The sequence below is a fragment of the Protomyctophum parallelum genome (assembly GCF_964188405.1).
Source record: "Protomyctophum parallelum genome assembly, chromosome: 15".
Taxonomy (NCBI): domain Eukaryota; kingdom Metazoa; phylum Chordata; class Actinopteri; order Myctophiformes; family Myctophidae; genus Protomyctophum; species Protomyctophum parallelum.
Genome location: NC_139710.1, coordinates 4,432,929 through 4,458,716, shown reverse-complemented (window position 1 = coordinate 4,458,716; position 25,788 = coordinate 4,432,929). Strand labels below are relative to the sequence as shown.

At 43.0% G+C, this 25,788-nt stretch overlaps 1 protein-coding gene across 3 annotated transcripts in view; it reads left to right on the top strand.

The window, feature by feature from the left end:
- The window catches only part of LOC310872713 (golgin subfamily A member 7-like), a 32,250-nt gene extending 20,111 nt beyond the window's left edge, over positions 1-12,139 (top strand). Inside the window, exons 5-7 of one of the 3 annotated variants that reach the window (XM_083784759.1) lie at positions 3,011-3,063; positions 8,686-8,839; positions 12,044-12,139. In XM_083784759.1, coding sequence (XP_083640885.1) covers positions 3,011-3,052 — 42 coding nt within the window. In that variant the 3' untranslated portion in view covers positions 3,053-3,063; positions 8,686-8,839; positions 12,044-12,139. Of the gene's footprint in view, positions 1-3,010; positions 3,064-8,685; positions 9,557-10,088; positions 10,424-12,043 lie in introns of those variants that run through there. The other 2 variants (XM_083784758.1, XM_083784757.1) reach the window with 2 other exon arrangements.
- The last annotated feature ends 13,649 nt before the right edge of the window (positions 12,140-25,788 follow it).

Here is a 25,788-nt window from a genome sequence, read left to right as displayed (position 1 = left end):
TACAGGATGACTTACAGGATGCTATTGATGCCAGTAATGGGAAATATGTACACATCTAGCACAGAGTTGCACTGTTGCAGAGCGCGTTTCAGTGGCCCTGATGCCTAACAAATCAAATGGGCCATGGAGCTTATTGCAACTATCCACACTACTAAACAGACATTTGCATGCTGTAGTAATACTACTACTAAACAGACATTTTACATGCTGTAGTACCGATACTACTAAACAGACATTTGCATGCTGTAGTACTAAACAGACATTTGCATGCTGTAGTACTAAACAGACATTTGCATGCTGTAGTACTAAACAGACATTTGCATGCTGTAGTACTAAACAGACATTTGCATGCTGTAGTACTAAACAGACATTTGCATGCTGTAGTACTAAACAGACATTTGCATGCTGTACTACTAAACAGACATTTGCATGCTGTAGTACTAAACAGACATTTGCATGCTGTAGTACTAAACAGACATTTGCATGCTGTAGTACTAAACAGACATTTGCATGCTGTAGTACTAAACAGACATTTGCATGCTGTAGTACTAAACAGACATTTGCATGCTGTAGTACTAAACAGACATTTGCATGCTGTAGTACTAAACAGACATTTGCATGCTGTACTACTAAACAGACATTTGCATGCTGTACTACTAAACAGACATTTGCATGCTGTAGTACTAAACAGACATTTGCATGCTGTAGTACTAAACAGACATTTGCATGCTGTAGTACTAAACAGACATTTGCATGCTGTAGTACTAAACAGACATTTGCATGCTGTAGTACTAAACAGACATTTGCATGCTGTAATACTAAACAGACATGTGCATGCACATAGGGCTGCCAAAGTTCTTTTGTTGTTTTTCTAGTTTTTTCGCCCCCCCCTCTCTTGGAAGTTAGACTGGGCCAGCTCTAAACTGACTGGGCCACGGCCCGCATGGCCCAATGGACCCTACGCCGGTGCACATAGCATAGCCCCTCTATTGCATCTTCTGGACCTGCTGGCAGTAAATGGGAAGCAGCATTGTTGGTCAGTTTACAGGAAATGTAGGGATACACTATAATAACCACCAGATAAAAGTTGTGTATGTAATCCATAGCATCTGTGTAAAATCAGCAGGCGTGCAAAACAGCTCGGTTTTTCCAAGAGTCTGTGGGGGAGGGTCACGGGTGACTCAACATTCTAATTAATTGTAACTGGTGGATTAGAAATGGTGAAAAAAAAATGAATAAAATCGTTTGCAGCTGAGGGCCATTCTCTCTATTGGAGTATTATGGTTTTCATTTGCACAACTGACCTGGATTATGTCTTTGACACCGCCAAGCTGTTGCTCTGCTGACTTTGGCATGAGAGGAAGTTCGGGGTGGGGGGGGGGGGGGGGGGCAGGGGTGGTTGCAGAGATTGACAAGAATGTCACACTTGTGCTGTTGTTTAGCCTCAACCACAACACACACACACACACCTCCCCTGTTGATTCAAGTCTGACCGATGACTGTATTTCTATGATAATGTGATCCCTTATAACCACCACCATCTGTTATGGAACTGGTCTGAGAGACTAAATCAGGCCCGGCGCCAGGATGAAATGACGGAGGGGGCAATTGCAATTTTTGAGGGGGCACAAAAAACTTTTTTTTAAATATGTCAATAATAAAATATAAAACGACGAACAATCATTTGATCTATAAAGAACTACACACATCAAATGCTGCAACTTATCAATCAATGGCACTGCCAAAATTGCCAAATATAAAAACAACACAAAGTAAAATTATATTTTATTATTAACATTTTTACAAACAAATAAATAGGCTAGTTACAATAGCTAAGCTGCCCACTTAACCCTTGGCCTACAATTAACGAAAAAAAACGGAATTAATCTAAAAATCGAAACCTCCCGTTAACGGAATAAACGGAATGACAATCAATATCAGTTATCGGGGTGTCAAAAGAGCAAAAATTAATATTCTTTCGCTAATATTAATATTTTTGGATGTAATTTACCAAAAAACGGCCGAAATCCGCGTGATCGTGCGCTATCGTGCACGCGCGCCGTCTATGTGCGTCGCTGTAAAAAATGTGATATTTTGCGATCTTTTGGGGTTGATTTGAGGTAAATTTGACTTAGTTATGAAAAATATAGCATTAGCTTAGCAATCCGGACCAGCCAAGCTATTGACTAGGGTCAAAATACTACAGGATGTTGTTGATCGTTGAACCGGAAGTGACTTAGGAAGATTCGTCTATTTTGGCCAAAATCAGCGTAATGGTGCTTTCCCGCCATCTGGTGGCGAATCGAGAGAATACACTATCAATGAAAAAAAAATGAAAAAACATCTTTTCCAACCACCAGATCTTTCTTGTATGTTAAAACGATGAATTAAAAATATGCCAATTTGTTACCCAAACAAAAAAATTGGGACTGGCAGTCCATGGGTTAAGCACCCTGACCACACCCAGCACAATGACATTATAGCACCCCTCCCCATCATCATTGACATTTTTACAAACAAATAAATAGGCTAGGTACAGTAGCTGCCCACTTAAGCACCCTGACCACTGCAACAATGACATTTGCATCCCTCCCCACCCCAAGGATGGCCTATAGGTGAGGAATGTTGTTTTTCCAGTTCTAGATGGGAGATCATTAAGATGCTACTGCATCCTGTATTAAGATGCATCCTTACTTCCCTCCTTTCAAGCAATGGAATTTAATTGAATGCCTGGAAATGTACCATTGTTTTGTCTGTAACTAAAAAAAAATCGACTTTTGATCTAAGGGGCAAAAAGGTTGATTTAAGGGGGCAAACACCCCCCTTTGCCCCCCCGTGGCGCCGGGCCTGGACTAAATGTAAATTCATTTTCTGTTTACATTTGAAGCTATTTATTCTGTAAAAACCCAGATCTTTCCATGATGCAAAACCCTTCCCATGAATTGATTGAATTAAGAGAATCGTCCCAATCATGTTTCAGATGTTATTCCTTAACTAGATGTTTATGAAGATTGAGATCACGGTCTTTGAAGACAGGAGTTTGGGAAGATAAAAGCCACAGTGGTGAGTTTAATCACTTATGGAAGTATTTTTAATCATCTTTCAGGTTGAAAGTAATCTGACAGGAAATGGGGAGAGAGATGGTGGGGAAGACATGCGGAAAAGGCCGTAGGGATCGGGAGTCGAACCCGCGGCACGCCGTGAGGCTGGCTCAGCAGCCTAGGTGCCCAGACGGTTGAGCTAACCGTCCGGCAGGCATTTTTAATAAAGGAATATAATTCTTTGCCAGGCCGGATTGCCGAATAGGCCAGAGACAGTCAGTGTGTTTGTGAGAAACTAATCTCCAGTTTTGTACAAAATGTCCGAAATCATGAATGCAGCGGTGCAATTGCCGTGAAACCTTGCCTGGGAATAACATCTACCATGGATCCACAATGGTGGCACTATCACAGCCCACTTCATGTTTTGGCCTCTAACTCTTGACAGTCCGTAGGTCATACAATCAAAAACATTTCCTCCTGGATTCCTTGGATTACAACGCTCCTCCCCATATTGTGCCTGTCCAGAATGTATGCCATTTCACGTTTTCTTCAAAACACCTTTTGCTACTACTACAATCTTTCTCGCACAAATTGGAACACATTATCACATAGGAGTCTTGTGATCAGTCAGATCTTCCAGATTCCATTCCAATTGGCTACAATTGCCTTCTAGACTTTGTAGGCACTGGGTAGGCAACCCGGCCTGGTGGAGACCTGCACTCAGAGGAGCGCACTTTTCTAGTTGTTCCTTTTTTTATCTGAGATATTTTGCACACATATATAAAATTGAGATATCTTGCTAATTTGTGTAAGTTTAGAAAAAGTCCATAACATTTTAAAACATTGATTGTATTTGATTCATACATATTGTAGTGTTTTCAGTTGTTGACTGTGATCCACCACTTGATGTGTGAACTGCTATTAAGGGCCTTTCTCGGCCCCACCTCTCTCACTGTGTTTTAGGATCCAAGATGGCCGCAGCACCAGGAGGGGGTGGCCTTACTGGGTTGCGTTCACAAATTCAAGACACCTGTCTTGCGTTTGTCTTGTGTCTGTGTTTAATGGCCACCCAATGCATTTCCAATGGAAGCCCATATGGTTTGACCAAACATTTTGTTTGATGGGGTGGAGGGGGGGCAGAACACATCCATCAAAGCTGTGTTCAGACACAAGTCAGGTGTCAGACACAAGGCAGTTGTCTTGAATGCAGCCCAGTAAGGTCATATGTCGACCCCGCCCGCTCACCTCTGCCCCACCCCCTCCCGGTGCTGCGGCCATCTTGGAGCCTAAAACACAGGGAGAGAGGTGGGGCCGAGAAAGGCCCTTAATGTCGCTGACAACTCATAGAAAAAAAATGTTATTTTGGTTTTGAGTCAGTTGGTGACAGTCCATGCATAAACATGGACTGTCATTAATATTTGCAATACGTGAAGCTCTGCTCCACAGCTGTCTCAGAAAGGGATTGATTGAGATGCATCTGCCAAAATGTAATGATAGGGAATAGACCTATACAAGACAAATTGAGTTTCACATATTTTTGTATTTGTTTTTGGTCAACTCAGTCCAAGAACGCTTCCTTGCTGTATTAAAGCTATTGATAAAGCACTGGGAACACATCACATTTATTTACTTTTCCTGCTGTATTCCTTTCATTAGCTCGTTAAAATAATTTGATTCTGCCCAAGGCAACAACTCAACCATGGCTGAATTTCATACATTGAAGATTCCCTTAAAAATAAATTCCATGGCAGACAGATTAAAGTTTTAGCCTCTGGAGCACCACACATCCTTCCATAAATCCTTTCACTGCTGTTGAATCTCATCTTTTCCACGTGTGTAACTCATTTAATGTGACAAAGAACATAATTTTCCCATTAAAACCTCCGGATATGCTCTCCTGCTTGTGTATGTATTAGACTAGAGACTGTGCAGGTGTTGAAAAAATATATACTTAGACACGTGATGAGCTCTGCATCATAGCACAGTCACTACAGCTAATGCCAAAGTAAGTATTCTATCCATATATATTTTACCAATGGGGAATGCAATGTTTGGCCAACATTTTTAAGACCCCTGCAGACGGATAAGACATGGGAGCCGTCTATCGAACAAGCAGATTTCCTCATTTGAAATTCCTGCCCAGTGCCTCTACATATACATTTCTCAGTGAGGAATGTAAACCATCTCTTTTTATAAGTAACTGTTGAGACAGTAGTGCTTTGGAACATGGCCATGGTCAGAAGAAGGCTAAACTGCAGTGGGCAGGCAGTGTATGTGCATGCATACAGTTGCTATAGTTGCTATAGCTACTTTGTGCCGCTAGCTAGGCTAGCCCATCTCCTTGTTCTTAACTTTCCCCCTTCCCTCACCTCTGTGCCATGAAGGCTTGGCTGAAGGCCCTTTTGGCTCGGAGGACTGTTCCGTTTGTGTAGAAGTCTCCTAGGACCAAGGGCTGAAGAGTGTGATGGATCAGCCGCCAGACAGACAGCTCTGTGGGGGGAAAACAGACCTGATCTGTTTATTTGAGGCAGCGACAAGCAGGGTATCCCAAGTGTTTAGAGAGATTGTCCCATTATGGAAAGATCACAGGTCTGAATATTAACAGCACAGGGCCAGGGCTTCAAGGTCACAAGAAAAACTGATGTATAATTTGCGCACCACAAGTTTTTCCAAAGAACAGAAATCATCTGATTTCCTGAACAGGCAACGTGTGAACAGCCAACATTTTTCCTTTCTTTCTGAAATGCAAGACTCTGTGAGCCTCTACCCGCTGCTAACTAATTTCAGATATTCATGATGAACGTAATGTCCCAAAGGGAAATGGAAATTGCATGGGCAAGATCATACAATGTCAATGCTTTGGATTCCTCTGTGCTAAATCTAATCCACCACTACTTGCCGGTGTGGAAATCAAAATAGACTACACACTGACAAATGTCTTCTGTCAGTTGCAGAAAAGTGTATGCAGAATGTAATCGGCAGTTAATTTACATATAGATCAAGTCTTTTTGCCGTCTGGCAACTTACTATGCATGTTTGTATGAGATATTGGGAGCTAAACTATTCAGCTACTGTGCTATGTTATGGTTTCTTTGCCAACATTTGTCTGCCCCAACTTTTAAAGAGGGCCAAATGGAATTTTTTACTATGTTTTTATGTCAACATTTTGGATAACGCGCACACTGGCACATTGATTGATTGAAATATTTATTAACAGTTTGTAGAATTTACAGTACATTTTAAGCACAAACTCAATACAAAGACTGTTAACTGTGAGTGGACGACCCAATTAAGCATTACACTTGTTTACAACAGGGTCCACATTGTTCAATTCATCAAAACATTTAGAGACATACAAATAGACACTTCTATGTAGCTAAAGAACAGAACAGGAATTCATCATATAGGAAGCAAAAAGGGAAAAGATACATATACAGTGAGGGGAAATGGGGCGGCGGTGGGGGGGATTCATATTTTACAGAGGCCAGTTTCGAATTGCAGCCGTCCGTAGGTGCCCTTTGAGAGCGGTTTTGAAGGAGTCAAGGGATTCACATGTCTTAATGACTGTTGGTAGGGCGTTCCACATTTTGGTGGCATAGGAGCGAAAATAATTTAGTCCCTTGTTTGTGCCGAATCTGGGTTGTACATGGTTTGTTGCACTCCCTCTGGTGTTGTGGGTGTGGACTTCGTTTACATTAAGGAAGTATTTAGACAGGTACATGGGTATCTTGGTGGTGTATCGAATCTTGTGGACCAGACCCATTGCAAGATGCTGTACTCTGTCGTCGACCCTAAGCCATTCCAGCCTGTCAAAGTGGGCAGGGGTGAGGTGGGTTCGGGGGGTGAGGCCAAGTACACAGAGGTTCATTCCTGCAGTTGTAGCCCACCTGATTGATATAGCAGGCTTCTAAAACCGCTGTCAACACCAGGGGTTGGCAACTTTTATGATGGAGAGGGCCACTATATTTCCAAACTCATTTCAGAGGGGTCACATTGCATATTGTTGCTGTCAACCTCTTATCTCCATATTTAACTTTTTTGTAAATGAATGCCATACTTCATCATTCTTGCACTGTGACAACATTTGAGCTTGTAGATGAGCTATTTTTGCTATTCTTGAATTGGAATCTAGAATTTAGAAATTGGAAAACCTGAAGTATTTTTTTAAATTTAAATTTCAAATGTATTTAATTAGGTTTGGAATTGGAACAACTGAAATCAATATATCAGTATACCGATATTAACCTGTGGGCCGCATAAAGTGAAGGTGGAGGCTGCATGTGACCCCCAGGCTGCCAGTTGCCCATCTATGGTCTACTCTACACTGCGTATATCTTTTCTACGTCCGAGCATAGACATGGTAACGCCCCGCCTGCCTCTGATTGGCCTACCGACACTGCCCGTCTTTGACTGTCCTCCGAGATGCAAGGGTACTCCGTGGTGGGAAATAATACAAGTACAAGAGAATGGCAACACGCGACAGTAACTTTAATTTTTGTAGAAGAGGCAAACTAATATTGTTTGTGCTTTTTGCTTTGATTGAATAATTGATTGAACACGTCGGCCTATATACTATGATTTGATTTGGCTGTGTTCTAATACTATTATACTAAAAAAAGATAAAGATCAAAGGAAAAGAGACCTTTTTACAAGTTCACACATGTATACAAATAAACAGGCCAACGGCATAAACTATATTAGTTTGCCTCTTCTACAAAAATAAAAGTTACTGTCGCGCGTGACAAGCTGTCATGTATTATATCGTATTATTTATTTCCCACCACGGAGTAACCTCGCTATCCAGCATGAATCTTCCACCTCGACGACACCGGCTGTGTCGGTAGGCCAATCAGAGGTAGGCAGTTTGTAGAATTTACAGTACATTTTAAGCACAAACTCAATACAAAGACTGTTAACTGTGAGTGGACGACCCAATTAAGCATTACACTTGTTTACAACAGGGTCCACATTGTTCAATTCATCAAAAAACAGGTCTTATGGTCGCAGGCAACGCATTTCCTGTAGGCGGAGACGACATATCTGCAGTTTCCCCGCACCACCTCCTACTACAGTGAATGGAAAAGTGACTGATGTTAGTCTGCCTCAAACGTTACGGGACCCTTTTCTTCTCTCTAGTAAAAAGCAGGTAAAAGAGTAACATTTGAGGCAGACTAACATCACTTTTCCATTCACTGTAGTAGAAGGAGGTGCGGGGAAACTGCAGATATGTCGTCTCCGCCTACAGGAAATATGTTGCCTGCGACCATGAGACCCGTTTCTGAATCGGTCTATACGCGAGCACTACACCCCTGTTGCCTAGTAGTGTGTCCATCACTTTCCCAGCAATGTGATGGACTTTGTGTCAACCAGTCAGAGCAGCATTTGGAGCATACTTTATCTCCCATCGCTGGAGTGGACTTTGCCAATAAATCAAACGCAGTGAAGTAAAGTTTCCAATGCAATGCAAATATAGTGATATAGTGTTAAAGTGTAAACCGAGGCAGGAACAAGAACAGGAACATTTTCAAAAATAGCACTTTTACATAGTTAGCCTGCTGTAACTGAAATTTCAATCCGGTTTGTTGGTGATGGCTAAAGTGTGATCCTTGTATTATAAAATGCTCACTACATCATGTTTCCTCAGCAGGTGCCAGTCTTTAGCAGAGGGGCTTCAGGCCGGGGATATACTATTTGGTCAGTGTGACCCTCCTTCCCCAGAAGACAAAGATCCAAAATCCTTACAACTGCGTCTCAAACAATCCTCCCCCAAATATGCCCGCTCACCCCAGCTAATTCATGTATGTACAGTATAATTGTTTTCTTTGTTATGTATTAACTTAAATATATTTGTATTAACTTAAGTCTTTGTATTTTGCATGTTATATGCTCTTCAGATAGGTTTACTTAGCTGTGACATGCATAGTGTTTGGTGACTACTGGTCTTTGATTGAACCATGTTTTCTACACATTTACTGTATATATCATTCATACTGTAGGATACATTTGACTGAAGAATATAAAAAAAAGTGCTCTTGTTAGTTGATACTAGTGCCTGTGTTGGCTTGGAACATTGCCTTTGTTAAAAGGATCCCTTTATTTATTTTATAAATAAATAATCTTTCACTCAATAGGAACTGCTCCTTTCGCAAGTTGATGATGTCATATGTCCATATGGTCTAGCCCAGTGGTTCCCAAACTGTGGTGCGTGCACCCCTTGTGGTGCGCGAGTGCCTTCTACGGGGTGCGCGACATGAAAAGTCTAATGGTGGTGCTAAATATTAACATACAATATATGGCAAGTAATGCAGAATATAGCCTATGCTGCATATATTATGCTATATTCAGGTTCATATATGTGGCTAAAAAGGAAATATATGTCTCTATATAGCTATGTGGGGGGTGCATCAGCTAGGTCGGGAGGTAACATGGGGTGCATGGCCAAAAAGGTTTGGGAACCGCTTGTCTAGCCCTATGGAATGCATATGCTAATAAAAAACAACTTCATACTTCCTAAGGTTTTTTTTTTTTTCTTTTTTAATTTTTATCCCACGATTTTGTAACCCAGTTTTCTTTTCACCCAGTGCCAATTATCTAATGTAATCCTGGACGCTACACTTCCTCTGCCAACCTGGGGGGGCAGCGGACTGACCTCGTGCCTCCTTCTATGCATGAGGAGTCCAAGCTGCTTCTTTTCACCTGTCAGAGGGGAATTTCCCCGGCCGGACGTAGCGCGTGGAAGGGACACGTTATTCCGACCAGTTCCTTTCCCCTCCATCAGGCGCCCCAGCTGGCCAGGGGGAGGTAGTTTTAGAGACCAGGATTACGGCATGTTTTTGTGAGGGTATCTACCCTAGGGGACACGGGGAGAACATGCAAACTCCACACAGAAAGGCCCTATCGCCAACCCCGCCTCGGGTATGGGCACTGATGACGCGGAGGAGGGAACACGCCGCCAGTGCCCACAGCGTCCCCAGCGGGAATCGAACCCAGGACCTTCTAGCTGTGAGGCGACAGCACCACCAACTGTGCCACCGTGCCCTTCCTAAGGTTAATATGAGCATCAAAGCAATATTTTAAATACTTATTAGCACGTGCATTCCATACATTCCATAGGGCTGGACCACACGCGAGTGACTAATTCTCGCACCAGTTGCCGTGCAATCCGCCATCCCCCTCCCCTGCGCCCACCAGCCTCCCCGGCCTCGACAGGATGACAGCGCGAGCAGAGAGAGAAGAACATGAATCCGCAGCATGACGGGCAACGCTGAATATAGATGATGATGATAATTATAATATAGGTATAGGTCCAGTGCTGGTTGATGTGTTTACAAAGCTGTATCGTTTACGATAGTCAGTCAGTAGTCATTCATATTTGATAGTCTGTCACGATATATATCTGATAGTCTGGTCACGGCCAGAGGAGTGGGTGGGCGGGGGGAGCCCACGGGAATTAGTCACTCATGGACATATGACATCATCAACAAGAGCAGTTCCTATTGAGTGAAACATTCTATTTTTTATGAAATAAATACAATATTTTAAGGTTTTATAATTTTAAACTTTTAGTTATATAGGACAAGTATAATGTTTTATGGCATATTTGTCTTATTAGCCAGGGATCCTTTTAAGTCTCCAAGTGGATTCATGGTATGATATTCTGTTGAGTCAAACAACAAAATCTGAAAATGAGGATTTTCTTGACTTCCCTCACTGTAAGATGTTGGTTGACGGTATTATAAAGAATCGGGTACACTTTACCTTGGAGTACCTTGTCCTTAACCTGAGTATCAACCTTCAGATTAGTCTACATCAGAAGTATTTAACGGGGAGAAATGTATAAGATCTTGATTAAAAAAATGAAAAAAAGGACACCAGGGAAACTAGACCACCAAAGCAATGTGCTCTGTAAAAGTGTTATTGCTCTGTTATTGAGCCATTCGCTAATTATAAATCACCCTGGACAAATGTTATCTAGTAAATTACTAAAACATAATGGACAAGGCTGTGAGCGCAAATATAAGTGGTAAGAAAAAAAGTACACCCTGCTAATAACGATAGCATTAAGCACAAATAAATTCATTAGGTTCTTGCATAAGTATTATTATAAAACATATTACAAATATGACTTTCCAACAGGGTAGTTGCTCTGGTTAAACTCTAGAACGCCATAGTAAAGTGTGGCCAAAGCACCTGACTTTGAGAACCTCAGTTTGATGTTGAATCTTCCCAGCATTTTCAACATGGTAAATTATAGAATTAGCTGGATCCTCATCTGAATGTGCTCTGTTAAACGTTTATTTTTATTTATTTTTAAATGTTCATTACTGACTATGTTCCAAATATATATTCCATGGAATGTTTGTTTTTTGAACACTAGAGTAAAAACTTAAGTTTTAATTATGTAAATATGTATATTTTCCCCTTTATTTGTTTCATTCCATTTTTATTTTTATTTAGAATTTAGGATTTTTATTTGCTTTGGACACTTTTATGTTTATTTTTTATGTTTAGTTTTCCATTGGGTTTGATAATTTATGGTAACTTTTCTATGTTTTTCTTCTTTTTTTATCGCAAACTTTAAATTGTTCCGTAATAAAACAAATGTGTACATATTTTACATCATGGCTGCTTTTCCTTGTTTAAGTGTTTGGAATGTGTATGACTCATGTGTCAGGATTTCATGGGTAAATTGTGAATTTCAGATTTTAGCAGTGTTCCTTCTCACGCTCATACAAGACGCACAAGCCACGATTTCTACCGTTCTTAGTTATTGCGTGACCTGGAGGAAAAAAGGAGTATGATCATCCCCGGATTTCCCTATGGAGTTTGGCTGCCATTAACGATCAGTAATTGCTCTTTCCTTTTGAGTGGTGCAACCACTCCCTTACAGAGCTGTGTGTGGCTGGCTGGGTAGCTGGGTGGGCCTGGGTGGGTATGACCACGAAAACAGCATGGTTGAGGGACCCCCACACGGTAACTCTGTCATTTCTCAACCGTTTCAGACGCGGGGCGGCACGCCGGAACCGGGCCGTCACCCTGGGTGCGTTCCTGTAGGTCTGGAACTCCCAACACGGAGTTGCACCACTCACTTCACACAGGTGTGATTTTTAGGAGTTATATGGACCAGACATGAGTCCACCTTAACACCAATATTTCTCACTTGAGGTGAATCTTATGTTATATAAAATATGTACTGTATTCAATATACTGCTGGTAGTAGGGAGGTTTGTTTCTGTGTGTAAGCAAGCAAGGATGCATGCAAGAAAACGTTCAGATCACATTATACTTCTCCGTTTACTAAATTCTTAGGTGGATTTTGATGTTCCAACAGTTATTTTCTTAATCCTTGAAGGGTGTATTTTAAGATTCTGCCAGGTGCCAAACTGAAATAATGTTCCTAGGGGTTCATTTTTAACCCTTTTTTTTACACAATCCTCCTACACAAATCCAAAAATGGGAAAAAAGAGAAAACAGCTTAACTATTGATATAAACAACCTACAGGCACAGATTAACACATGTTTCCATACAATTAGGACCAAAGGAATACGTAGAAATGGTTATTATTAAGATTCAAGCACATCCTGACTATTACAGGACAAAAACACCCAAAACATTGCTGAAAATGTTCAGATCACATCTATACTTGTGTTTCAATAGCTTTTTCATGATTTTTGAGGATTTGAAAAACATGTAAATCACGAAAAAAACGACATACTATATATAGTTCATGGTTTCGGACGGCATACTACAGTATATAGTATGTCATTTTTGAGGATTTGAAAAAAAGATGAAAATCACGGAAAAAAACTGCATACTATAGTTCATGGTTTCGGATGACATAATATGCCGTCCGAGACCATGGGCTATAGGACATGGTCTCGGAGTGATTTTCATTTATTTATTTTTTATCCTCAAAAATGATGAAAAACGGCATGCCGTGCCCATGGTCCTTGAATGATTTTTGTCTTTTTTTCAAATCCTCAGAAATGTAGAAAACCTGCATGCTATAGTATGCCAACCGAGGCCATGCAGGGCTGAACTTGAACCCACGACCTGTGGCTCACATAGACAGCAACTTATCACAGAGAGCCACTATGCTCCCTGAGAATCTCCTCAGCTTTCCATCTCTTTCCACTGTTCTTCTGGGTGCATCTCCAAAACATGCAGTGAAAGTAAGAGGAACTCAGCTGGATTTGAACTCACAACCTCTGACTCACATGTATGCCATCTTAAAGGTATATTCAGTGATTTCACTTAATTCAAATATCACTTATTTTTTTTGTTTTGTTGTGATAATCCTCCCTACTATAGAGTGTGCTGGCCATATAAGGAGTTCTTCCCTGTCCCCAGTTAACCCCTGGGGGTCAAAAAACCTTAGGTTTCGTTTTTGACTCTCTATCCTGATTGGACGAAAGGCTGGGTCCCAAAGCCAAAAACGAAACCTAAGGGTTTTTGAGTGAAATCACTGAATATACCTTTAACAAGGGTGCCACTGAGCCCTCTGTGATTTTAAGTTTTAAGTTGTTCTTCTTGGTGTCACTTTTCAAATGGGGCCTTGGGATCATGTACAGAGCATTTTAATGGTGTTTGCTGTGCGTCAAATGTGTCTTTAGTGCTTTTAAGTGTTATTATGGATGTTAATCAGAAGAAATACAGACGATAAACCATGACATGATGCAGACCGCCTGGTAGCTCAATGTGTTAAGTGGCTGTCCACGTGATCCAGAAGTTGTGGTTTCAAATCTATGGCAATAGCACAAACTTTGGCATGCTACTAGTCCTACATACTTACACCTAGAAACCCCATTCAAACCTATTTAGGTTCATCTTGCGGTGGACATGTTTGCCCGAAAAGGAATCTTTGAAATGTTTCATCGTTTTAGAAATATAGTGCTTTCAAATTTGAGAAATTTACAATGGGGCTCAATGGCAGGTTATGGCACGTCAAAAAAACACTTTCACCTAGAAACTCCATTCGCACTTTTTCTAATTAGTGTAGTTGCCCTGAGGGCAACTATACTATTGTTCTAGTGCCCTGTTTATTTTGTCCCGTTATACCTCCCACAGTTTTTGTCGCACGCACTCGAGCCATATGTCAAAACGACGGGCTACATCGGGAATCGTGTGCTTGTATTTTGCTAAGACATTTGTTGGATAATTTAATTGATATGAATTAATTAGTGCATTAGTGCATTTCCCCATAGACATGAATGGGAAAATGCAAAAACTCACTTTCAAGTATTTTTTCCTCTGAGACCGTAAGGGCTATACTTACAAGACTTGGAGGAGAGATTCATCATAATTATTAAAATTAATTACCTTAGAAGTATATCGTTCGGCCTCATGGTGGCGCTATAACAGCCAACTTTACCTTTTGGGGTATAACTCTTGAACCGTAGGTCGTAAAATCAAAAAGTTTTTTTCCCTGGATTCCTTGGGTCATGACGCATCTCCCCATATAGGCCACGCCCATTTGCGTCTAGATAGATTTCCCGCCATTTTGAATTTTGTTCAAAACACACTTTTGGATCCTCCACCTACAGATGTTGTCCAAATCTCACAAAAATCGGCACACATGATCTCCGGACCTATCTGATTAAAACAGCACAGTCAGAATTTAGATCTTCTGTATCGTTCGGCCGTAATCGTCTTCCGAATTTAGTGGGAGGGGCCTATTTTACAAAACACGCCACAATTCACGCACGGAATGTCCAATCCTCCCCAAATTTGAATCACATGTTTAGGATGGCCTAATCAACACAGAGCCAAAAGCAATTCAATTTCCATCCATAGGGGGCGCTACAATTGCAAAAACAATTACACGTTTGTTGCAAAAACACGATTTTGGGGGGGAAATCCCCTTTGAATGACTTACGCATGATCACAAAGGGTGACTTGACATTGTAATTGCCTGGCAAAATTACTGGGAGGGGCCTATACCCCTTTGTTACAAAAACATGATTTTGGGGGGGAAATCCTCTTTGAATGACTTATGCATGATCACAAAGGATGACTTGACATTGTAATTGGCTGGTATAATTACTGGGAGGGGCCTATATCAGCCAACCTATCCGATTAAAACAGCACAGTCAGAATTTAGATCTTCTGTATCGTTCGGTCGTAATCGTCTTCCCAAGTTAGTGGGAGGGGCCTATTTTACAAAAAACGCCACAATTCACGCACGGAATGTCCAATCCATCCCAAATCTGAATCACATGTCGAAGGTGGTTTCATCAACGCAGAGCCAAAAGCAATTCCATTTTCGACGGGTGCGATGTGGGCAACTACACTTTGCAATTTCCCAGAATTGCCTCTTTCTAGTTCAGCTTACTGTGGAGACACATGCTGGAACTCTTTACTTTGAAATGTTTTGTAGTTTCTGAGTTATTGAACTTAAACGCCCAATGCATTCTCAATGGCAATAGCACAAACTTTGGCATGCTACTAGTCCTACATACACCCCATTCAAACCTATTTAGGTTCATCTTACGGTGGACATGTTTACCCGAAAAGGAATCTTTGAAATGTTTCATAGTTTTAGAAATATAGTGCTTTCAAATTTGAGAAATGTACAATGATCCGTTTGGGCCCAGCTGGTCATTGGCTGGCCCAGACAACGAGGTGGGACTTCCCCCCTTCTTCTTCGTTGGTTTTTATTTTGAGCGGGGGGGTGGTCCCGATCATAGACTGCAACGGTAGCCACACCCCTCAGAACATACTCGACGGTCATTTTTTTAAATAAATGGCACCATCATTTTCCAAAAATAATATTATGACATGAGAAATGAGACTTTAAACTAGTGACTGGAAGCAGAAAGTATTCATGACCATGTTTATTAAGGTGCGCCAGTCTAGGTGAAGTTGGGCCCAAATACATGGACCTCTATGGAGCTATGGGTTTTTTTGGGCCCAATGACAGCGCCACAACAGGCCATTATATGAACTTTCAGGAAGTCAGGATTTCCTACTGGCTTCAGACACTATTGGCTTCACTGCCCCCCTGGTGGAGACACATGCTGGAACTTTTTACTTTTAAATGTTTTGTAGTTTCTGAGTTATTTTCGTCTTTTTTTCAAATCCTCAAAAATGATGAAAAACGTCATGCTATAGTCTGCCGTTTCCGTTGTCTCCTATAGCTCCTATATGCTTCTTTTGAAACATCTAACCCCCATCAAAAAACCGCAGCACGACCATTTCCGAACGTATGTATGTCTGTCTCTAAGTAATCTGAGTTCTCCTCTGACGTAATCAACAAGGTTTGATACCAACTTTTTACGAGCAAGGATGGTTCCACCAGCATCCTCGTATTTCTTGTATAGACTAATTGAGGTATGCATGTTTGATCTCTTTTGAACAAGAAATGTGATGACATGAAATAAATGCTGTGACTTTTGGTTCTGTGCTATTCAGTGTTAACGTTTGCCGAATTGCAGCTTAAATATTTCTTGAACACATGAATTTGGCTTTACCTTATGCCTGCAGAATGTAGGTCAAAAGGAACAACTGCAGTGCAAGTCTGATGTGGATTGTGTTTGCTTTCATTATTGACCATGTTGCAGACACCTACGATAGTAAGATGTTTAGGATCTTTCTTTGTTTCACAATTATCACCACAAAACAGACCATGTTGGTGAGCAATGAACTTGGATTGTTCTGATCGTCACTCTCTTTGGCTCAACAACTGGAGGACCAACCCTATCCCTCTCTATTCTTTTTGGGTGAGAGTATTTCTCTACACACTTGCGGTGAACAGGTACAGTTATGTTTCCACGTAACTCAACTTGTTGCACTTCCAATTCCTTGTGTTTACCATCACCATACTATTCTGACTAATTAATTGAAAATGTTGGCTTTAAATTGGATAATTATACATATTTCTTGAGAGTTGGTATTTTTTTTGTTGCAACAATTTTAAATTTTCACCCACTAGGCATATGGATTACATTTCAATAATAAAAGTTGTAGAAAACTACATTTCAGAGGCCAAGAAAATTCCTGTAGTGTATTTTGTAATACAGAGGTATGGTCACATATAAACCCCTATAAATAAATATGTATACATAATTTATGTAGACAATATTTTAGGCCAATAAAAAAGACTATAAATTATACCAAATTTCCCGCTTTAAACAAAAGAAGCCTGTCGGCTGCCGGACTATCTCTGATCTTCTTCCTCTCTGACGTCGTCTCTGAAACATCTCCACCATGTTCATAGTGTCCACCTCTGTTTCCTGCCCCCATCTCCTCCATCTTCTGCAGCAGCTCTGTGACCTGAGTGTCATCTGTCTCCTGATTGTTGAAGACATGGTACCTGTTCAAGTGAGGCTGTTCCCACATGTGTCAACAAGCCAGCGGAGGTCTTCTCCTTCAGCCTCGATGTGCTGCTCGATGCTTCTGTCTCCCAGAAGGTCTCCATGGGTGAACAGGACTATAGCATGACTCCACACGCTCTGTGACAGAAGGGTCATGTGTTCCGCTACTGCTACTCTCTGTGCTTTGGTGAATGCTGTACGAAGGGCAGAAGAACAGCATGTGGTCCAGGAGGACAGAGAGACACACTGTCCTGGATCTCCAGTCTGTCCATCTCTGAGGTGTCCTGTAGTGGATGGTTGTCGAACCAGCCTGGTTCACATGTCTCCCTGCTACGCTACCCTGTCTCACCTCACACTGCACTGACCTCAGTTCAGTTTGAAAACCACTGCCTCCTAGAAGTGTTTCCTGCTGAATTATCCCTTCCCAAGAGCAGAATCCTGAGGTCAGTCCTGTCATAGCCTCGATACCCAGGCTTTCATTTCGTCTGTGCGAAAGATGAAAGTCCTGTCAGAGAAAACATTGTTCACTTTCACTTTGACAGTTTTCTTATTTAAAAACTGGAGACATATAATTATTATGGTGTTGGCATCATGTTATGCTTTATCTATTGAAAAATAGCAGATCTACAAGCTCATATCGCGCCACCGAGTGGCGCGATACGAGCTTGTAGGTCTGCTATTTTTTGAAAAATCGAAGAACGACTGACATTTCTAGAATCTGATCTCAGGTCAGAATGGGTTAATCAGACCAGTGTGTGTCCAGCGGAAACCTCGCATGAATCTGATCTCAGGTCAGAATGGGATAACCGGACGTGCATCCAGTGTGCGTCACACTAAAACAAAGTATAGTTCCAGGTCGGCAGTCAAGCGTTGGCACTTGCGTCCACCAGGTGGCAGTGATGGTGTCATGGTGTTAACCCATTCTGACCTGAGATCAGATTCATACGAGGTTTCCGCCGGACAAACACTGGGTCTGATGAACCCATTCTGACCTGAGATCAGATTCTAAAAAGTCAGTCGTTCTTCGAATTTTCAAAAAATAGCAGACCTACAAGCTCGTATCGCGCCACTCGGTGGCGCGATACGAGCTTGTAGATCTGCTATTTTTCAATAGCTAAAGCATAACATGATGCCGACACCAAAATGGTCAGAATGGGTCAGAATGGGTTAAATATAACAATATGAAATAAATTCTGTGTGTTATATTTTATGAAATAAAATGCTATTATAAGATTTAGGCTAGTATGTAGTTTTTTTTTCCCTTCATTGTCAATGGCGTTTACAAAACAAACATTGAACTAAAGACAAACATTAAACATGTGTAGGTAGGCCTATCGGAGGGGCTGGCACCCTTCAAAAATGATGTAAATCATGAAAACAAACAACGTACTATAGTTCATGGTGTCGCTTTTCATGATTTTAGAGGTTTTGGACAGGAACCAAATTTGGGCAGTGTCTTGCCCAAGGACACTTTGACATGTAGACAGGAGGAGCGGGGATTCAAACCACCAACCCATGGATCATTGGATGACCTGCTCTACCTCCTGAGCCACAGCCGCTCAGGAGGTAGAGCTTTGAGACCCACTGGTGTAGCAGTGTGTTTCCAGGGAGCCAACATGTTTTCATTTCTTTTTAATAATAATTTTTTGATTTATTTTTAGTCTCTTCCATCCTCCTCTCGCAATGTAGAAATAAAAGTCCGGAATTCAAAATGTATTTGAGTAAAAGTACAAAAATATTGGCCTAGTTCTTTTTAATATAAATTTTTATCCCACGATTTTGTAACCCATTTTTTCACCCAGTGTCAATTATCTAATGTAATCCTGTGAGCTACACTTCCTCTGCCAACCTGGGTGTGACCTCATGCTTCCCTCTATGCATGAGGAGTCCAAGTTGATTCTTTTCACCTGACAGGGTTTCCCTGGTAGGACGTAGCGCGTGGAAGGAACACGTTATTCCGACCAGTTCTGTTCCCCTCCATCAGACACCCCGGCTGGCCAGGGGGAGGTAGTTTTGAGACCAGGATTACTGTATGTATTTTGTGAAGGTACCTACCAGGGGGGCAGTCAGACAGATATTTTGTGAAGCCACTAAGGAAATTGGGATTTCCTGAAAATTCATATAATGGCCTGTTGTGGTGCTGTCATTGGGCTCCAAAAAAAACCCATAGCTCCATAGAGATCCATGTATTTGGGCCCAACTTCACCTAGACTGTATTACCTTAATAAACATGGTCATGAATACTTTCTGCTTCCAGTCACTAGTTTAAAGTCTCATTTCTAATGTCATAATATTCTTTTTGGAAAATTATGGTCCCATTTATTAAAAAAATGACCATAAAGTCGCGTATGTTCTGATGGGCGTGGCTACCGTTACAGTCTATGAACGGGAGCCCACTCGGAACCCACTTGAGTAAAAAAAAACAACGAAGAAGAAGGGGGGAAGTCCCGCCTCGTTGTCTGGGCCAGCCAATGGCTCAGCTGGGCCCAAACGGATCTAGAAAGATGGCGATTTACAATTCAAGGTCCCATGATGGGACCTGGGATGATGGTTCATCTAGGCTGAGTGACAGCTGTCAAGATGGTGCCGTCTAGGGCTGCTGTGGTGTTGGCGTGTGCTGTGTTTTGTCTGTCCTGTGCCGTTTACGTGTCTTGTTTAACTTCTTACACAAAAGAAGAACTTCTGCACATTGGGTGTTCAACCCCATCGGGCATTTTACCAACATTACTCACCCGATCCACGGATATATTGGATATCCTGGTGCGAGGGACGGCGTTCTTCGCCAGTGCCGTGCGTTGGTCTAGGAGGCAACGGGGAAGAAGAGGAGGTTGCCTGGCTCGTCTACGCCGGAGAGGATCGCGTCCACCGCTCCCAGGTATATTCCTTGGAAACGTGAACTCTCTACCCAATAAAATGGATGAACTCCGGTTGTTGGTCTCAAGGAATAATGACTTTCACTCCACGGCTGTCTTCGCGTTAGTAGAGACCCATCTAACGCCGGCAGTCCCAGACGAGTCTGTTCAGCTGGAGGGCTTTTCCGCGTTTCGAGCTGACAGAGACTTCGAGGCGGTTGGCAAGTCGCGTGGAGGCGGATTAATGTTTTTTGTGAACAATCGCTGGTGTTCTGATGTGACAGTGATTCATCAACACTGTTCTACTGCACTTGAATCCCTCTTCATCCTCTGTCGTCCATTCTATTCCCCACAAGAGTTTAATGCGTTCATCCTCGTGTGTGTTTACATTCCTCCGGATACTGATGTCACAGCAGCAGTAGACACACTAGCCGAACAGCTGTCGGGGGTGGAACGTAATTACCCGGACAGTTTTGCTGTAATTTTGGGGGACTTCAACCAGGCTCATTTGAGCCGGGCTCTCCCCAAATACAGACAGCAGGTCACATGCCCAACTAGGGGTGTGAACACTCTGGATCACTGCTACTGTACCATCAAGCAAGCATACCACTCTGTCCCCCGTGCTGCGCTGGGCAAAGGTGATCACCATCTCATCCATCTGATTCCTCACTACAGGCAGAGATTAAAAATCTCTAAACCTGTAGTGTGGAGCTACAGAGTATGGTCCAGTGACGCATGTGAGCGACTCCGTGCCTGGCTGGAGAGCGCTGGCTGTGACCAGGACTTTGTCGAGTGGGCGGGGCCTGAGGCTGGAAACAACCTGGATGAATACACAGACACTGTGACATCATTTATCAGCCTCGGTGAGGAGGTGTGTGTCCCACTCCGCTCCAGGATGGTTTACAACAATGACAAGCCCTGGTTCTCAGCCCAACTCAGGAGGCTAAGGACGGAGAAGGAGGTGGCCAGGCGCAACGGAGACGTGGTTCTGTTCAGGCAAGCTAAGTACAGCTTTGCCAAAGCGGTGAAGGAGGCGAAACATCGCTTCTCAGAGAAACTGCGGCAGCAGCTCTCTGAGGGGAATTCCTCCTCCGTCTGGAAAGGTCTCAAGACCATAACTAACTACAAGCCAAAGTCCCCACAGGCAACTGACAACCTCCCCCTTGCAAACGAGCTCAATGAGTTCTACTGTAGGTTTGAAAAAGAGTCGTTCCCCCCCACCCTCTTCCCCCACAACCACCATCCCCACACCCCCCCCCCCCCCTCTCTGTCACGGAAAGAGAGGTAAAACTGCTGCTGAGGAGCCAGAATCCCCTTATTGTCTCTCCCTCCGTCGTGAAGCACTGCGCTGACCAGCTCGCCCCGGTGTTCACCAACATCTTCAATGCCTCGCTGGAGCAGTGTCACGTCCCAGCATGCTTCAAGGTCTCGACCATCATCCCCGTCCCCAAGAAGGCCAAGGTGTCAGGCCTTAATGACTACAGACCCGTCGCCCTGACCTCTGTGGTCATGAAGGTCCTGGAGCGCCTTGTCCTGGCTCACCTGAAGAGCATCACAGATCCTGTACTGGACCCACTGCAGTTCGCGTACAGAGCCAACAGATCCACGGAGGATGCCGTGAACATGGCTCTGCACTACACCCTACAACATTTGGACACTGCAGGCGACTACGCCAGGATCCTGTTCGTGGACTTCAGCTCGGCCTTCAACACCATCCTGCCATCCATCCTGGAGCACCAGCTGTCCCTGCTGCAAGTGCCGGACTCCACTCGGAAGTGGATTACGAGCTTCCTCACCAACAGGTCGCAGCGGGTGAAGCTGGGGAAGAGCATTTCCAGCTCTAGGTCCACCAACACCGGTTCCCCGCAGGGCTGTGTCCTGTCCCCACTCCTGTTCTCCCTGTACACCAACAGCTGTGTTTCCCTCCACCCATCCGTCAAGCTCCTGAAGTTTGCTAGTGGGCCTCATCTCCAAAGGGGATGAGTCGGCCTACAGGAGGGAGATCGAGCGGCTGCGGAGTTGGTGCAGCAACTGAACAACTTAGAGCTTAACGCTCTAAAGACAGTGGAGATGGTGGTGGACTTCAGGAGGAACACAGCCCCGCCCCCTCCCATCATGCTGGGAGGCACCCAGGTGACCCCAGTAGAGTCATGTCGGTTCCTGGGCATAATTCTCTCTCGGGACCTGAAGTGGGAACTAAACATCCTGGCCCTCCTGAAGAAGGCCCAGAAGAGGCTGTACTTCCTCAGGCAGCTGAGGAAGTTCAGACTTTCAAGGACCATGATGGCTCAGTTTTACACAGCCATCATTGAGTCCATTCTCACTCTCTCCATCATCACCTGGTTCCCCGCTGCAGTTGCAAAAGATCTCGCCAAGCTGCAACGGGTGATACGCTCTTTAGAGAGGGTGATTGGCCGTCCTCTGTCCTCCCTCAAGTCCCTGCACGACTCCAGGGCATTGAAGAGAGGAAGGAAAATCATGGCCGACCCCTCCCACCCTGGCCACGGCCTCCTCACCCTGCTCCCCTCTGGGAGACGGTTGCGGCTGCTGAAGGCTACAAAAGTCCACCACAGACTGAGCTTCTTCCCCTCAGCCGCCAGGCTGCTAAATGACTCTGGTTTCCCTCCCACCCCTGCCCCCTAGGGAGTGTCACCGGACATGTTTTGCACTATTCCATAAACTCTGCACTTTATATTTATACTTCCTGCACGGTGTTGTATTTGTGTTGTTGTTGTTTTTTCGTTATATGTGAAAAAAGGAAAAGAAATGCACACATGTCAAATGTCAAAGCAAATTCCTATATGTGTTTTACACAATGGCTAATAAAGTTATCTCAATCTGAATTATCTGAATCTTCAAGGACTGACCGACTATGTATGCTCAGTGGTGTTCAACCAGTGGTCCAGGGACCACCTGTGGGCCTTGAGGCGGTCCCAAGTGGTCCCCCCCCCCCCCCCCCCAACTGGTCCATTTGGTTCCATTTGGTACGCTCTTCTATAAAGGATGGAGAGCTGGTAACCATTTGGTCTCATTTTAGGCTCTCAAGAGGTATAATTCATTATTGTTAAACATCTGCATTACTTAATTTGCACGAAATTTACCCATTTAGAGACATCATCACAGCATGGAATTGTAGACAACATCTTATCCAACGACAACTCATTCGTACTTATTCATATGTGTTGGTGGCCTGTGATTGATAGATTGATTGAAGTATTTATTAACTGTTACATTTACAGAACATTTCAAGCACAACTCAATACAAAATGTGAGTGGACGACCAATAAAGCACTAGACTTGTTTACCTTGTTCAATTCATCATAACATTTAGAGACATACAAATATACACATATACAGAGAGAGAGAGAGAGAGAGAGAGCAGGTGAAACTACATGTTTAAAGCATAGACTGTAAAAAAATATGGACAAAGCGTTCCCCGGGTCTGATATGGACGTAAGATGAAGCCAGTCAGTCCTTGAATTGTAAATCGCCATCTTTCTAGATCCGTTTGGGCCCAGCTGGCCATTGGCTGGCCTAGACAACGAGACTGGACTAACCCCCTTCTTCTTTGTTGGTTTTTATTTTGACTCGAACGGGGGGTGGCTCGATCCCGATCATAGACTGTAACGGTAGCCACGCCCCTCAGAACATACGCGACTTTATGGTCATTCTTTTAATAAATGGGACCATAATTTTCCAAAAATAATATTATGACATGAGAAATGAGACTTTAAACTAGTGACTGGAAGCAGAAAGTATTCATGACCATGTTTATTAAGGTAATACAGTCTAGGTGATGTTCGGCCCAAATACATGGACCTCTATGGAGATATGGGTTTTTTTGGGCCCAATGACAGCGCCACAACAGGCCATTATATGAACTTTCAGGAAGTCCCGATTTCCTTAGTGGCTTCACAAAATATCGGTCTGACTGCCCCCCTGGTTTAAAGTCGTTTGTCATGGACAGACTGGGAAACGTTTTGCTGCCATCTAGTGTTCACCAGCAGACACTGCATGTGTCTGAAGATTATTATGGATGCAGCAGTTCTTGACAATGACAAACCTTTTCATATTATATCATTTGTGGGTCCGACCGTCCTTGTCGTCTGTCTGTCTGTCTGTCGTGCGTGCGTGCGTGCGTGTGTGTGCGCGCGCATGCGTGCGGCTTGTAAATCCACACAGCTGTGATCAATTCACTTTCACTATGACGGACCAATGACCGACGGTCTAGATCCGGATGCAGTAGGCGGGGCATATGATTTAAAATGGAGCCGCAAGCGATGCATAGCAGAGTGTTGAAGGTAAGATTGATTGGAAGATTGGAAGCTGTTGAAAGGTAAGATTTGTTTGAGAACGGCATGGTTTTTAGGCAGCCAACATTAACTCTGTTATTGTTTAAACATTAGTGTTAGAAGGACTTTTGGTTGTTTATTGTGACTCTAAAAGGACAACAATATGAGGAATGTGTTGGTACTTTTTCAGACACAAACAAATAAACTAAAACAGGTGGAAAGTAAATAATTACATCTACTGAAGTACTATGGATAATATATTCTATTATTTGGACACTTTACTAGTTTTGTAGATTTGGATTATTAAAAAAAAAAAAATCATTTTGGCTACATTGCAATTTACCACTGGGCTACAACCACATTTTGGCCATTTGGAAGTAGCTGATCTACAATCTCACAATGATTTTTTTTTTCTTTCAAACATTTGAAATGGGACATTCTGTGTAATGAGTACATTTGGTCATTTTTTTTAAAGTACATTTTGATGCCATACCCTTTTACTTTAGTACATAATGGTAACACAAGTTGTAACTGTGGCTCAGACGCATTCATAAGATTAAACTAAATGTCTCTCTGCTGGATGTACAAACTTCTCAGAATTCAAAGCCCATTTCTACCATACAGAGCAACTTGATTCAACTTTAAAGGGCCACTTCACCCCTTTTGCAACTAGATATTTGTCTCCACCAGGCCGAAGGCATGGGGGGAGAGTATGTTTTGCACTGCGTCCGTCCGTGTGTCCGTCCGTCTGTGTGTCCGTCCGTCCGTGAGCAGCTAATCTCGGCCACCGTTAACCCGGTCGATGCCAAATTTTGCACACACACTCCCTGGATGCCAACGATGAACCTCTGCCCCAAACTTTCCAGAACGGCCTGTTATAGCGCCACCAGGAGGCCGCTTTGTGCAAAACAAGTTTTTGCACAGTACACCTACACATTTTGTCCAAACATCACGCAAATTGGTACACAGTCTCTCTAGAGCCATTCAATGAAACCGGTCTTTCAGATTTCTCAGACTCCATCCTGATTGGTTAAGATTGGCTTCCAAAGTTCACAGGAGTGCTCCGTTTCAAACAAAATGCTGCAAATCATCAACACATCGCGTGATTTCTGTGAAATTGTGCACCTACATTCCCACTAGGCCCAGGACAAAATGCCACATGAACAATTTCAACTCAGCCTCAAGGTGGCGCTATAACTGGCCGAAAAGTGTTTTTACCTCTAACTGCACGGATCTGTGGATAACCTGGTGGAGACCTGTGCCCAGAAGGGCACTTTTTCTAGTCTTTAA